The sequence below is a fragment of the Protopterus annectens genome, chromosome 8.part1 (assembly GCF_019279795.1).
Source record: "Protopterus annectens isolate FY-2018-M chromosome 8.part1, PAN1.0, whole genome shotgun sequence".
Taxonomy (NCBI): Eukaryota; Metazoa; Chordata; order Ceratodontiformes; family Protopteridae; genus Protopterus; species Protopterus annectens.
In genome coordinates, this window is record NC_056742.1 from 315391634 (window position 1) to 315408987 (window position 17354).

At 44.8% G+C, this 17354-nt stretch overlaps 1 protein-coding gene across 5 annotated transcripts in view; it reads right to left on the reverse strand.

Moving 5' to 3' along the window:
* The window catches only part of RFWD3 (ring finger and WD repeat domain 3), a 948792-nt gene extending 931967 nt beyond the window's left edge, over window positions 1–16825 (reverse strand). For 2 of the 5 annotated variants that reach the window (XM_044081901.1, XM_044081897.1), the window contains exon 1: window positions 16238–16331. In XM_044081901.1, the coding sequence (XP_043937836.1) occupies window positions 16238–16243 (6 nt within the window). In that variant the 5' untranslated portion in view covers window positions 16244–16331. Of the gene's footprint in view, window positions 1–15989; window positions 16150–16214; window positions 16332–16662 lie in introns of those variants that run through there. The other 3 variants (XM_044081898.1, XM_044081899.1, XM_044081900.1) reach the window with 3 other exon arrangements.
* Between the last annotated feature and the right edge of the window lie 529 nt (window positions 16826–17354).

Consider the following 17354-nt stretch of genomic DNA (forward strand, 5'->3'; position numbering starts at 1 on the left):
CTGTGCACATATGTCAGGTAGGGGTATGGCATCAAAGACTAGGGTGGATTACCGTTGAAACTGTAAATGTGCATTGCATTCATTGCATGGGAGGACAATATTCTTCATCCATTAGCTTGATACATACCCCAGTGTGAGGTTGCGCATTGTATCCCAAACAGTGTGCCGAGTGCTGGTGTATACTAGTTTGTTGTATGGAGTGTGGCAGGCACTGTCAGACAGTTGTGGGCTGAGCACTGATATGTGGTATTGAGCATGTGCATCCCCTGACAGACAGACAGATGCTATATATGTCAGTTAAGTGATATCAGTACATTAGAATATTAAGTGTGCCACATGACTTGCGCACATATTTTTCTTTTCCTTCCAGGGTGATGGTGCATCAGCGTAACCCACCTTATACAGCAGCAGAGGATCAGGAGATCCACCAGAGCCTGGTGCACAATTTCTCTGTGCTGTTTTCCAGGACCAGCCAGAACCAGCATGAGAGGGCTGCACTGTGGCAAGATCTTGTCCATTGGGTAAATGACATAGGCATGCATAACCGGACATATGAGCAGGTACGCCATCACTGCAGTGATTTAATTAGTCATGTCCGGCAGCGTGCGTCTGATATCCACAGACAACAGCTTGCCACAGGTGGTGGGGTACCTATCCAGCCCCCTCACCAGTGTGGAGGAGCACCTCCTAAGTGTTTTGGCTCCAGGCCAACAACATCCACAAACATGTGTCATCATGGAGGCCGGAGCCACCCAGCATGTTGAAATGGAGTGTGCAGGTAACATGCCATATCTGTAGTTGACTGTTCTCTGTACTGGTAGTTTATGCGTGTATGAGATGTGTACTGTGTGTGTAGCTGTTAACCTGCCAATTCTTCTGCAAGATTGATATTCTGAGTATAATCTGTATACCTGTGAAAGCCAACTGTTGTACTACTGTACTTTATCATACTCACAGTATCAATGGCACAGTTGTGGCCACTGGCAATCACTCTCATATTTTTGCAGGTCCCTCTGGAGTGACAGCAAGGCAGCCAATCCATGCTGGTGAGTGTGTAATAACAATACTATTGCCAATGACATGTGCATGTCATATGGAGGTGTAGTGTGTGGACATGTAATACACCTACGCATAATGCATGCTGTGCATGTTTGCTGTGAGACTATGCATATCCCATTATTCTCAGTAGCTGCCTCACTAACATGCAATACACAGAGTATGACACATGTGTGGCAACACAGTACTGGACATTGGAGAGGCATACCTGATACACATGTACACAACACACACGTTTGGCATAGACACTACACCTTAGCCTGCTACACATGTCCAATTATGACACCTGCTGTATGCCCACCCTTCAGTATCCCACTTATCTACGCAGCACACATAATATACCTGAGGGGTAGAGGCCTATCATATCTTTGTGCAACAGTCTTGAACAAATAATACATTCATGTTAGGCAATGCTCACTATTGGCCACCTTACACACCCATGTAACAAGGGGCTGTGTAATTGTGGATGTAGTCATGTTACTGCACTTCAGGTACAGCATGCTAGCTGCCTGTCTGGCACACATTATTATTGTTGATTGACCACAAGAAGCATGTTGATCATGGCTCACGTTACTACACCACATCCAGTTCAACTGACCACAAAAGTTCACATAGCAGTTATTGCATAGCACCATCATGTGCTGTGTGAGTGTATGCAAATATATGCACCCACAGCTTGTAACACTTGCACAACATTGTTCTGTCCTTGTACACATTGATTGTTTCCAACCTGGGACACACTGAACAACTACACACAAGCATCAAGTATACGTATACTGTTATTAACAAGGGCCGTCTACACTTGCACTGCATGTTCCTGTGCAACACATAATCTGCATGCTGACACGTGTGCAGTGATGTTTTTCCTTGTGATACTGTCACCCACCCTCAAACAGTATTGTGTATGTGTTGGACTGCAGGTGTGTCTGTGTTTGTATCTGCTGTACTGAGGGGTGTGCCTGTGTGCCAACATCGTGTACACATTTGTAAACTGTGTTTCCTATCTTCCTCTCACAGGTTCTGATGCTGCTCTGGTGGAGTGCAGCAGGGAACCTGAAGCCACTACTGGGGATAGTGATAATGAGGATACATGTGTAATGGCACAGGGAGGTGTGACAGGGTCTGTCGTTGGTCAGCCAATCGACACTACACAGCAGTCGATCCCATCAATGCGCACAGTCATCCTGCTGATACATCCATTGTCACCAATGTCCTTAGCTGAAGGACAGCATACAGTAGGCATTGACCAGGATAGTGTGGTATCATTGGCACATGCATCCCCTCACAGCAACCATGGCCAGATTCCTGACATGGTACCACACAGGCAGATGTCCAGGGGTTCTTGTGGGAGCATCCATGGTCGTACTGCCCCTGTCAGACGTGCCCACAGAGGTCTTTCAACCTCAGCTATGTTCCGGGCTGTAATGCAGGCACAGGCACGTATGGAACGGTACACCAGACAGGGTCTGAGGGAGCTTAGAGCACATTGCACCGCTATGAATGACACTATGCGTGATGTTGCGGCTGCCATCTGTAATATCAGTGAGGTCATTGATAGACGTTGGGGGGGGGGGCACATTAGATCTCTTCCACAATTACATGTCCAGGAACCAGGACAGTGCAGGACGGTTGAGGCGTCGACATGGACGTATGCCAGCAACATCATCAGCTGGCAGTCGTCGCGGACGACAACAAACCCACAGCCGCTCCCATAGTGCCAGTACCAGCCCCAGCAATGCTGGGTCTGTGCTGTCATTAAACCGTTCTTTAAGACCACGTGCACGTGGCTCTGGACAGTCCCAGCAGGGGCATGTGTCCAGTCAACAACCCACTGCCTCTGATGATAGTACCCAGTCTGGCTTAGTACCCGATACTGTCCGTAGCACCCCTGCCAGGCACAGGTACCATGTCCGTGGCCAGAGACAGTGATCTGTATGACCTGGCAGGTACAGTCTGTGGCTGTCCACAAACACCCGTATATAGCAGCCACGTGGTGGAACTGTGTGCATGCATATAAACACACATAATGCTAACACCTAGGGATAACACATACACATTGCATCAACATTGTCCCATGTTGTACTGTTGTCCCTCACTAACACTCACACACATACATGTCGATTGGATGTGTCAATGGCAGAATCTGGTAAACCAAGTACACACCCTGTGCATATGATGAAACTGTGCCACCTCCTGCCATCTGTAACATTGATGCAGGAACAGGATAGCATGGTGCTGATGCACAGGGTGACTACATAGCACTGTAGTAATATTATCATGTTGTTAACAGTACAGTGTAATAATATTGTTGTGGGTATATCCGAGCATGCATGATGCATTAACACTATGATTGGCATTGTAGTTTTGTATACACCAGTGTTAATTCCCAAAGTGTACTGTATGCACATGTGCCACATGGCTGTTGTGTGTACCTGTGCCTGCATGTGTTAGGGTGTGGACAGTACATGTGTGATGTTTGCAGCACAGAGCTGCAGGCGTACATTTGTGAACGTGGTTAGCATGGAACATGACATGGTTTGACAGTATGCTGTGGGCAATATGGTTTCCAAATGTCAATGGTCTGCATTCTGGTAGTATACACAGCCTGCATTCTGGTAGTATACACAGCCTACATAGCCTGACATTCAGTGGTCATTACATGGTGTCTCCTCAACTGATACACAGATGTAGGAACCCGGTGTCAGTGATATCCCTGCAGTACTACACTATACCAGTAGCCATTCTTACTGAACCCCACACATCCCTGGGAACAATACTCTTTGGCATATAGCAGTCTCGCGTACATGCCAACACACTACGGATATGTCCATCCACGACTGCAAATGCATACAGTAGCTTACAATGCATTCTACACATGAAACACCTAACCACCACAAGGGTATCATACAGATACCTGTTGTCCACGCCATGCTGTATTGCTGTAACGCAACTGTAGCATTGTCATCGGCATGTACTTAACATAGTACTCCAACAGTACCATGTAGGTGGTAGCACCCATCATGTAGAACGGGTAATGGTGTGTACATGTGGACAAGTGTCATCTTGTCTATCCTGTGATATTCACATTTCCAAAGGTATTCTGCAGCCCCTCGGTGTATCATCTAAGCAAGAAGGTGTCTGTATGCATATCAGCAACAGTTGCCATACACCTACACTGGATGTCCATCACTCTCAGACACTGCTGTGTTTTAACATGTCTTGACATATACTCCAGACATGAACCCTCACCCACATTAATCTATCAAAGCTTTCATGGGTGTGTGTCACATAGCTGGCCTAGGACACAGATCACTGCAGTAGCCTGCATTGTCACCAACATACATGTATGGCCTAAGGTCTGGGAAGCTGCGGCACATGCTGGCAAAGGTAACAACTGTATTCATATGAGGCAGGCTTCACACATAGGAACTATTAAAGGTCACAGGTACATATCTGTATGTGGCACACACATACCTGATGTGTGCATTGAAATTACCGTTATAATATGTCATACAATAAGAAAAGCAAAACACACAACACATTGACAAACTGTGTGACAAACACACACATGGTATTTGTAGGATTCAAACCCCTACCTAACTATGTTATGATACTTGAGAGAGACGCATTAGTACAGCACGCTATTCGCATTACTGGATGATTTCCCTTCTCCTGCTGTATTTCTAGGGTGCTGACATCATCAGTCTTTCCAAAGAGGAATGTGCATCTTTTACTATCCCTCAGTATGGGGGATAACAATATCTGTGCATTAACAGACGCCTAGTTCAGGATCACATATGCACACTGGCACTGCCAGGTTATGTTCTACACCATGCTTCGTGACCACAGGACTTGTAACACACAACACAACTAGGGGGTGTATCCATATACATCACAGATACACACACCTCTGGGTTGGTACCACTGCACTAAGCATGACAGGCCATACATATACAACTACCATTGTGCAAAACTGCCTTTTGGTTTGGTGTGTAGTTCAGACCACCACCACCCCCCCCCCATACCCAGGAACAGCACTCTGCTTTCCTGGGAACAGTGTAGGATATGAAGGCCTTCAACACACCATTATAGTGGTTGACTTCAGGTACACGAATATTGACTGGGGATAACTACTCAGGCCTCAACAACATCACCCTACAGCCACTACAATTTGTGAATCCATGTGCTATTGCACAACCAGTCACCACAGCCACAAGGGGGAATACATATTGGACCTGATCATCACCAACATGGGGACTCTAGGTTCCACACCAGAGGTAGAACCCTCATTGTTAAGATCAGACCATAAACAACTTTCCCTGGACATCCATATCCCGTCCCCACCCCCAGCCAAGGAAATCACTGTAAAGAATTTCTCAGAAGCAGACTTTGCACTTGTGAAGACTGGGGTGGAATACTTCAAAGGCCCCGTGCTGGAGGATAATACAGCCCGATCTGTAGAATCCTTTACAAATGCATTCTATGAGCACCTGCAGGTATGCACTGATCATGCTATCCCAAATAAAACCATGACTCCTCCAAAACAGGAGACCTGTCTGGTTGACCCCGGCCATATACAAGCTGTACAACAGAAGGAGAAAGCTACTACATAACAGAGCAATATCCCACAGAGGGAGGACATCTCTGAACAGTACTGGCAAGACACTTCAATCCCTCATATAATCATCACTTGCAAGTTTTGACAGTGAAATTGACCAGACACTACAGATAATCACAAGGCCTTCTTTAGTTATGTCAGGAATATCTGTGGAAACACCCAGACATGCTCTGAATTGTTGAATAACAGCACAAAATATGCCAAACCTATGGACATTGTCAGACAGAGTCTGCACAAACGTCCCCCCCTTACCCCCCAAGGGTACAGATGCCCATCCTAAATGAATGTAATCTCCCTGACATCACAGATGCACAGGTGAAAGGTGCCCTCTCCACAGCAAATAACACAGCATATGTATGGGACTGGACAGTGTCCCAGGCTGTGTCCTACACGAGCTCCGAGTATAACTGAACACTCACATTAAGTCACTGTTCCAACTTAGCCTTACTACAGGATATGTACCCTGAGAATGGCATACAGATACAGTGCTCCCACTCCACAAAGGTGGTGCCACAACGGACCACAGGAACTATCACCCCATAAGCCTGACTAGTGTGGTAGAAACAGCTATGGAGCGTATTATCATGGAAGTCATAATCAAAAACATTGTGAGCCTCCAGACAGTGGATCATACACAATTCGGCTTTGTTAAGGGCAGATCTTGCCTCTTACACTTAGTTCATATCTTTGAAACGGTTACTGAAGCCATGGATGAGGGCAAGGTAGTTCACACAGTCTACCTGTACCTTGCAGAAGCCTGCAACACAATACCCCACTCAGGCATCATACATATGCTTACCAGCTTAAATATCAACCCCTATATCACTAGATGTGTTGCTATCTGCCTCAGGGATGGAACCCACATGGTCAGAATTGCAGGTGCCATGTCCAATTCCAGACCAGTTACAACTGGTGTCTCACTGGGCTCAGTTGTGGGACCTGTCCTGTTCGGTATGTACTTCTCTGAGGTTCAGACTAACACGGGGGGATTATGTCTAACAAACGTCACAGATGACTGCTAACCGGGGGCCATAAGCGACACTGCAGCTGACACATGCTTCCTCCATAAGGGTCTCACAGAGATGGATGCTTGTTGCCAGAGCCATGGCCTCGTGCTAAATGCTAAGACATGCACAGTCATTCCCTTTGGGGAAAACAAGATGCACACAAATTACCACATAAATGGTAATCCATTAAGTACAGAAGATGTATTTACAGATTTGGGGACTAACATAGATCGTAACCTCTCCTTTGCTAATCACATTGACAGAGTCATTGCAAGGACCTTTATATAGCCCTCCTTATCACATGGGGGTTTGCATGTAGATCATGGGAGGTCATTGTGGCCCTCTACTAGTCACTCATCAGGCCCATGTTTGACTACAATGCCCCTTTTGGGGTGTACCTTACCCAACACCTGCAGCAACTACAGTGACCACAACAGTACCTCCCCAAGAGGATCATGGGCTACACACAGATGTCCTATGCAGCTCAACTAAAGGATCTCCAGCTCTACTCAGTTGCTTAACGCCTACTCAGAGGTAATCTATGCCTGACGTACACAGCCATGTCAAACCCAGAAATAATGGACATGCTCCACCTCACAACATCCAAGACCCTTAGAGCTACACACTCCAGGGACTTAAACCTCAGCACAAAACTAAATAGGACATGCTGCAGGAACAGATTCATTACCCAGAGGCTCCCCTCACTCTGGAATTGAATCCCAATTAGAGTTAAACATAGCCCCTCGCCAACCCTCTTCCAGCAAAATCCAGCCGCATGGATGGGAACTTGCAAATTCACCCCTGGGATCTCCACTGTGTCCCTGCTTGACAGAGGCACAGCAAACTAGCCTTAAAGGGTGCCTTCTGTGACCTACTTTACAGAGGCACAGCAGGCTACTCTACTGGGGAGGCAGACGCCAAATACACTCTGCCTAGGCTTATGAATTCCCTAGGGCAGACAGCCTAGTATCGACCTCTGCACCTATGTTTATGTTCAGGATGCACAATATTTGTTGCTGATACTGTTTGCAGGTCTTTATTGCCGTAGCTTTCCCAGTTTCTATGAACAACTTGTGTATCTGCGTAACATGTTTGATCATGACAGGGTTCCAGTATATTAATATGTGTGTCTGTTGTCATTTAACTGTGTGCACAGGGCGGATTGCTGGATCGTGGGAGGTTCCTGGCTTAACACATACAACTGCCAGATAGGTGTGGCCAACTGCTATACTCAGACATGGAATAAGTGTGTGAGCATGCCCAGTTCAGGCTTTCCAAGGTTTGTTGCCTGACATAGGTCTCATTTATCCAAGTGTGCGAGCATGCCCAGTGTGACCTTTCCATATGTTGCGATCTGAAGTCCACTACATTTGTGGTTGTGTGTGAACATGACCAATATTGACATTTATACTGTGTGTGTTGGAAGTCATGTTGTGTTCTTACTGCCAGACTCCTTTGTGTCATAACTCAACAGGGATTATGCTGTGCCTGCAGGGTTTCCATGGGATAGTTTGCAAAGACTTGTCAACATTCTTTCATACTGGCTGAACACTGCAATACTGTCATGGCGTAGTGGTTCAGTACTTTCACTATGGTGCACAGTATCATGGGTTTGAGTCCCATCACTGCTTTAAATGTTCATACTGAGCAGACCAGACTGGTTAAGGGCCAGTTGGGCAACTATGAGCATGTTGCATTTTGTTCAGCTATGGCCTACCTAAACCAGGCTTGTCCAACATTGCTTTGTATTCACCAACTTGGGTGGACATTGCCAAACATTTCTCCAACTAGTACAACTGTGGTCAATGTGGTGTGTGTGTGATTCTGTTCATAGGTTCATACTAGGCTATCTGCCCTAGGGCATTTATAATCCTAGCCAGAGTGTGTTTGGCTTTCAACACACATTTTAAGTGGAGTTTGCCATGACATTTTTCAAGGTTAGTATACTGTGCCTCTGTCTAACAGTGACATAGAAGTGATACCCAGGGTAAACCTACAATCTCCCATCCACTCATCAAGATTCCTCTTGAAGAGAGTCAATGAGGGACTCTGGCTAACCTGGAGTGTGAGTTTACTCAAAAGTGGAGGGAGCCTCTGGGTTATGAATCTGTCACTCCAGCATGTCCTATTTATTTCAGTCCTGAGGTTCAGGTCTCTTGAGCGCATAGCTTGATGGGATTCGGATTTTCCGAGGTGCAGCATGTCCATCGATTCCAGGCAGGAGCGGCCTTATGTCAACTGGTGCCCTAGGCAAAAGGGCTTCATGGCGCCCCACCACACCATCTGGTGCCCCCATCCTAGTCTCCCTACACCAAATAAATACTGGAAAAGTGCCCCTACTAGAGCGGCGCCCTAGGCGGCCACCTAGTTGGCCTATGCCTAAGGCCGGCCATGATTCCAGGTTGGACATGGCTTTATACATCAGGCACAGATCACCTCTGGGCAGGTGGTATGCCACTGAGTGAAGCTGCAGTTTCTTTAACCGGGCAGCAAATGGCATCTGTTTGAGCCCTTTGATCCTCCTGGTGAGGTACTTTTGTGGTCTTTCCAGCTGCTGCAGGTGTCTGATAAGGTACATCCCACAAGGGGCATTGTACTCGATTATGGGCCTGATGAGGGATGAGTAAAGAGGCACGATGACCTCCCCTGATCTAGATGCGAATACCTTCATAATTAGGTGGGCTATATGAAATGTTTTTCTAAACACTTTGGCCAAGAGGTTGTCGAATGAGAGATTGCTATCAGTTTGGGTCCCCAGGTCCCTTATCACTTCTTCCATACTTAATGGGTTACCACCTATGTGGTAAGTTGTGGGCACTTAGTTTTTGCCAAAGGGGATGACTATACACTTTTTTGCGTTTAGCTTGAGGACATGTCTCTGGCACTAGTTGTTTTTGCCAAAGGGGATGACTATACACTTTTTTGCGTTTAGCTTGAGGACATGTCTCTGGCACCAGTTGTCTGTTTCTATGAGGCCCTTTTGTAGGATGCGTGTGTCAGCTGGAGGGTCGATTATGGCGCCCAGTTTGCAGTCATCTGCAAACTTATTCAGCCACAGTCCTTCCGTGTTGGCCTGTACCTCTGAGAAATATATGCCAAACAAGGGAGGTCCCAGGACTGAGACTTGTGGGATGCCACTTGTAGCTGGTTTGGGGTCTGACATGGCTCCAGCATTTCTGACCACGTGGGTTCTGTCCTTGAGCCAGTTTGCAACCCATCTAGTGACATAGGGGTTGAAGCTGGTGAGCTTGTCTATAATGACCAAGTGGGGTATTGTATGGAAGGCTTTTGCGAGGTCCAGGTAGGCTGTGTGGACCACCTTCCCCTCGTCAGTGGCCTTGGTGACTGTTTCAAATGACTCAACCAGGTTTAAGAGGCAGGATCTGCCCTTAAAGCCAAACTGGGTAGGATCCAGTGTCTGTAGGTCCCCAATATCTTTATTTCTGAGGTCCATGTTGATCCTTTCCATAGCTTTGCAGACCAAGCTAGTCAGGCTTCTGGGGCGATAGTTTGCAGTATCCATTAAGGCACCACCTTTGTGGAGAGGGACCACTGTTGCTGTACACTGCTCTTTGGGTACATATCCTGTGGTAAGGCTAAGATTGAACAGTGGTTTTATGTTTGTGTTCAATTCTTCTTGGGGTTCATGTTGGACACAGACCAGGACACCGTCTGGTCCCATTGATGCTGTGTGTTTTGCTTTGGAGAGGCTGGCTGTTACCTGAGTATCTGAGATGTCAGGGGGCCAGCACTTTGCTGGGATAGATATTTGCCCTTTTGGTGGGGAGGGGGGGAGAAGTATGCACTGAACCTGTCAGCTCGGATGTTGGCAATGTCTGTGGGTTTGGTGTACTGTTTGTCATTTTGGACTAATTCTGAGCATATCTGGGAATTCCCACCCATGTTCCTACCATAACTAAAGAAAGCCTTGTGATTATCCTTAGTGTCCTGTACAATTTTTATCTCAAAGATGGCCTTAGACGATTTTATGTGTGGCCGTAGTTTTTTTTAATAATACTGATCAGAGATGCCTTCCCTTTTTGGTATTTTGCTCTATCATATAGTAGCTTCCTCCTTGTATTGTATGGTTTGTTTATGGCTGGGGTCCACCAGACAGGATGCCTGCCTTTGGAGGATTGGGTCTTGGTTTTATTTGGGATTGCATGATCCATGCATTCCTGAAGGTGTTCATAGAATGCGCTTATAAAGGGTTCTGAGGTCTGGGCCATATTTTCCACAGGCACAGGGGCTGTGAAGGATTCCACCTCGGTTTGGAGGAGTGTGATATTTCCTTTAGTGAAAATTTTTCACTGTGGTTTTCTGGCCATGGGCTGGGGTCGGGATGTGAATATCCAGTGAGATTACTCTATGGTCTGATCTTACCAGTGAGGGATACACTTCTGGTCTTGGGCATAGAGTCCCCATGTTGGTGATGATCAGGTCCAGTATGTTTTCCCCTCTTGTGGGAGTGGTAGCAAGTTGTTCCATAGCATTTGAGTTTATAAATTCTAGGAACCTTTGGGCTAGGGTGTTGGAGCTAGAGTAATGCTCCCAGTCTATGTTTGGGTAGTTGAAGTCGCCCAATATAATGGTGTTTGGGGAGACCTTCATATTTTCATGTGTTCTCCAGTCGGCCAAGTGTGGTTCCTGGGTTTAGGAGAGTGGTCTATAGCAGGCTATGAACTGGAAGGCGGTTTTACCCACTGTTAGTTGCACATGGATAGTCTCTGATGCTTCATGCTGTGCCACCAACCTGGGGGTGTGGGTATATTTGACAAATATTGATACTCACCCTCCTTTTGTAGTTTGTTCCATGTTTTGTGGCTGTAAAGCATGGTATGAGGTGTAACCTGTTAGTGCTAGGGTGCTCTTGGAAGCCTTGAACCAGGTTTCTGTTACTGCACAGATATCAACATTCTCCATGCTGAGGAGAGTTTGGAGTGCGTGCATCTTGCGGTTTAGACTTCTGGCACAGAGTAGCATTACTTCTAGTTTCTTAACCCTTGTGATACCTATGGAGGTGGGTTTGTCTTTTGAGCCTTACCTAAAAAAGGCACTATGGGGGTGACAAGAGCCTTTGGCAATATCCAAAAGGCCACAGGTGAAAGCCATCCCTAGCGAAGCATCATGTCTTGTCGAGCATGTCATCCCAGGCTGACAGGCATTGGATCCCCTTTCACTGACACCAATACTTAAGCCAATTGTTGTAATTGATCATCTTGTCTTCATATTGTGGCATCATGCTTGGTAAGGGCAGGATGACACTCAAGGTCATCAAGTTTGCATATACTACATGGTGGTAAATGCTGTTTAGCACTACCTTACATTGCTTAAAACATGGCAATCATGCCTCAGGTGGTGCTGCTGGGCTACCTATGTCGGATGCACATACTACACTCCCTGCACATGTATGAAAGCAGGTTGTGTCAACTTAGGCATCCCTTTCACTATATGTGGGAGTCAGAGAGAGGTATAATTTCCAGGGTTCCTACTGAGCCAGTGTATGTGCTATGTGTTGCCTCTTTGCCAAGGCATACTGGGCACACCTCCTTCTGCCTACTGGGGCAGGCTCAGGTTGTTCCTCCTCCAAGTCATGCTCTGCCTGTGATGGCCTTAGCAATGGTGGGGGGCTGTTTGGCCCAGGCCTATGCTGGTCCTGCTGCAGCTGTTTTCACAGAATCATATTATGTAGCATGGCACATACCATGACAATTTGGGTACATGTAGTTGGTGAGTATTGCAAGGCTCCACCAGATGTATCCAGGCACTGGAACCGTGACTTGAGCAACCCAAACACACGCTCGATTACATTTCGTGTTTGTGCGTGTGCCTCATTATGGTGTTCCTGTTCAGGTGTGTGTGCGCGTTTCTGATGGGTGTCGCGTTTCTGATGGGTGTCATCAGCCACGGCTCCAGTGCATAGCCAGCGTCCCCCACTAGGTGACCATGTGGGATGTCCCCATTGGCAAATGTCTGGTACAGCTGCGTCAGATGCCAGATATGGGAATCATGGTAGCTTCCAAGGCAGCCAGCACACACATTCATTATTATGCCCTGGGCATCACACACGACCTGGCAGTTGATGGAGGGGAAGCCCTTGCGGTTAATGTAGGCCCTACCTCACTCACCAGCTGGTGCTTTGATGCGTATATGCGTGCAGTCTATTGCACCCACTACCTCAGGTTATTCTGCTATTTGCTGGAAGAGACGCATATTGCTAGCCAATACCTCACGGGAATTGGGGAAATATACATGATTACAGACATGTGCTGACATGGCATCCAGGAACTGGTGCAGTACCCTGGATGCTGATGCTTGTGATATCCCCATCATATCACCAGTTGGTCTCTGGAAGGTACCTGTTGCTAGTATACTTAGGCCAACACATACCTTGTTTTCCACTGGGATGGGTTTCCCTCTGTTGGTTCTGTGTGTGAGGCGTGGCCTGCACAGCTCAACAATTTGCTGCAGGAGGTCTCTGTCCACTCTATAGCGCTCCGCTATCTCCAGCTCATGTAACCCCTGGTAGGTGACCCTGAGTCTGTACACTCTTCTCCGTCTCCTCACTGTGGGTTGTCCGGCAGCATTTGCATTGTCACCACCCTCAGCATGTTGCATACGTCGCCTTATAACATCAATGGCAGCCCCTAGCATTTTTTGTCTGAGTGAAGCTTTTTCAGTTTTCACTTCTAGTAGCTTACTCCAGTGTTGCAGTGTCTCTTGAGAAAAACAAACTGCACTGTTGTTTGCAGAGTTTTAAGTGCTGGGCTGGGCTAGTGTTCTGCCTGTGTAATTGCCTGATTCCGAATGTTTTCGGCTGCTAGCTCTACTAGTATTCCCTGGTAGCTTCCTACTATTTGTTGTGCTTCCTTTTTCCTTTCAGTTTCCTCAGGGGGGAGCGACGCGCATACAAGCGCAAACACGCTCACAGCAGCTCACACATGCTTAGACGGACTAATACTTGCTTATTCGGGTTAAAACACGCGCACACCAGTGCAAATGCGCTTACAGGTCTTTAAACAGCCTTATACATGCTTACTCCGGCTTAAACGCGTGCACTCTTGTCTTGCTCGAGTTTACAAGCACGCACACGTGCGCATACCCACTCAGCAAGAAACTTTGGTGTTATCCACAGTATACACCTTCCATTTCTTGGCTTTCCCTGGCCTACCTGTTGACACACCTCTTTCCATGATGTCTAATTGACAGCTAACACATGCCACTCTGCTCCAATGAGCTTCACTACTTTCATACATACCCCCCTTGTGATGTCACCTATCTCCTACTCTGTTACTCCCCAGATCCTACTCCTACACTCCACTGACTGTGCTCATTTACTATGTAAAAAGTGCGATTCACTAACCTAACACTCATTTACATAGGATTGCCTACTAATGCTTGGTTACATGTCTTAGACTGGGCTTCTCCCCTTAGCAACCCCTACTCGGTGGCCATGTTGTCTTCAGCCTGATATTCCCTTACATTGTAATTTAACAATTTTCATAAGTTCCACGTTTGTGGCTTTTATTTTATGGTTTTTATAGCGCACCCCGTTTGCGCGGCGCTGCGCTACGCTTAAACATCGGAAATCGCCGAAAAAAAAAAAAGTATTTTTATTTTGCATCTGGGAACATTTCCAATGGCCGTATATTTGGCCATTGGCATGCTTCCTCAACCATATGCAACCTTTATTTGGAGCTGACAAGGCTCCATTGTGTTATTTGCAGAACGGTACTCAGTTGTCAACTGAGTACATTTCTGCAGCTAACACGGCTCCTACTCGGACAGGTTTGTGCTTCCTGGATCGCAAATTTACCTCATTTGCATGCCTTTCGGCTGCAAGTGAAGTAATTTGCATATCCCAGCCCTGTCCGTGTAGGAGACGTTTTAGGAGCTCTCTTACACACCCCTACAGGCTGTTCCTGGATCGCTCGTCAGACATGATGGCTGCATGGAGTCTTACTCTGCTCGTACACTCCGTGCAAGCCATCGTGAATCCGGCCCATAGTGTGTATGTGTATATATATATATATATATATATATATATATATATATACACACACACACACACACACAGTATGTATGTATGTATATGTGTATGTATATATATATATATATATATATATATATATATATATATATATATATATATACACACACACACATATATATATATATATATATATATATATATATATATATATATACACACATACACACACTATATATATATATATATATATATATATATATATACATACACACATATATATATATATATATATATATATACACACATATATATATATATATATATATATATATATATATATATACACACACATATATATATATATATATATATATATATATATACACACACACATATATATATATATATATATATATATATATACACACACAAAACATATATACATACACACATATATGCTGTAATTGGCAGATCAGTGGAGACTGAGGTCACTTAATGACGACAGAAATCTGTTTCAAACTTCATACTCTTAAAATGCATGCTAAAGCTAAGCCTGTTACTCTTGAAACTAACTTTTTAAGAACAATAATTGAAATATGTCCTTGATTTTAGACCTCTCCTCTCTCCACCCCACTATATTTGGCTATGCTTGCTCTAAATAGATTGAGAGGAATGATTAAGCTTGTCATAATACACACAAACTCTGCTCCACTGAGTTTCTCATTCAAAACATTCTTGCAAGCAAAGGAGTGTTAAACCTACCACTAACAGTACTTCATAGGATCGTAGGTAAATGTCAGGCTATCAGTCCGCAGACTATTACAAGCCTAGTTAATAACCAGAGTTCAGAATCAAAACCTGTACCTTGTATATATATATATGAGGTAAATATTTAACCTTTAAGCTAGCCCCACTTTCACTATATACTATGGTATCTAAATCCTGGATTGTCATAAACTTTTGTATACAGGCAAAGTGTATGTATTTCAAAATTATCTTGTAAACACTAATCCACACTAGTCTGCAAGCATACAAACGCATTATTGTTGAGAGGTTAAGATCAAGATTGTGCGGGTGTAAGTAACTTATGTATTGCAGCAGTAGCCAAAGTTGACCATTTTAACATTACACATTCAAATCACTTCTGAACAAATAAGCCGTAACAAAGTACTTAACACATAGTATCCAATGCTACAAATCAGAAAAAACACACGATACGCTGCTCTTCGTAATACACAACGCTACGTTAACTACAACTTTGCACCTCTTTGGAATACACCGTTGTTTTAAACATGCTTACAAAAACATGCTGCACCTTTACAGAGAGCAAGGGTCAATCTTTAGCTCCCGAACTCTTGACCTAAACTCCACTTCGGCCTTAAAGCAACAACGCGTTGAGTGAAAGCATCATATAAACATTATTAATGACATTTTACCACCATAAATATGCATAGGACAGAGGGTCCCGTTGCATTTCCAAAAGAATTGCTTTTTTTAAAAACACTCAATCCACAAATAAGAAAATACAGTTAAACATTACCAACTGTCCATTTTCGTATTTACCTCCATATGCCGAAAACGGCCCTACATGTCAACAATGATACATTCCACCTAACTTCCTGAACGCCTACAACTCCCAGCCTCCCGATTGAATCTAATATCCCCGCCACCACATTCAAAGAAACAGCCCCAAATATGTCTCAGTCTATTGGTCAAAAATACTATCAGTCAAACGTAGTAGTTACTACAGGCTACCAGAGGCAGTAGCGCCAATGCATGTTTCAAGTGTGGGTAAAATGTGTTCCCTTTCAGTTGTAGGTACTATTTATGATGTAGGACCATTTATGAATGATTGCAAAGATTGTTATCAGCGTAGTACTCTTAAGGGTTCTGATTTTGTCTTAGTATTATACACTGTATCTCTTAAAACTGTTGATTACAAAAGGTGGGCAGCTGTAGTCAACAAATAACCAGCGTACGTAGATTACCTTTGGAAATTCTGCTAATTCAACTCTTCTTGTTCTAACACATTTTAAAGACAACAATACTATTATTTAAAACGTCTCCTCGTTATGAGCCATTTATCTCTTCTTATTGTTGGCGTTGACTCTGCTTAAGACAATAATAAATAGGTTTTTACACCACTATTCACGCTACAGTTAGGGTTGCCAGCTTTTCAAATGCTAAAGTGGGACTTTGTAGAAACGTGAGATTTCGCAATACGGAACTTGCATATGTCCAGCGCAAAGAACAGACCTTCACTTTTTTACAAAAATAAAGGCTTATTTTTGTATCATCTGAGTGGCTTATGCTGTTTCATATAAGTTTTAGACGTTTCCGATTCAATATAAATATTTTATGCAACGGTTAAAGAAAACGTGGGAAATATTTTGTCATAAAATCTCAGGACATTAGCATTTTTATTAGTGTCCTCCAACCATACCCCTACCCCCGCAGGACGCAACTGCCAAAATACGGATGGGTGGTAATAACCCTAACGCTATTGACTTAGATGGCTAAATTCGGGTGTAGTTCAGTGCATTACAATTCATCGCGTTACGGGTACCAATCAATGGAATCACGATAGCAGTTTACAGTACAAAATAATAAAAAGTCTAATGCAAAACATTGTGCCTCCACCCCCAGAGACTGCTAAAAATACAGAAAAAAAGTTTAAATT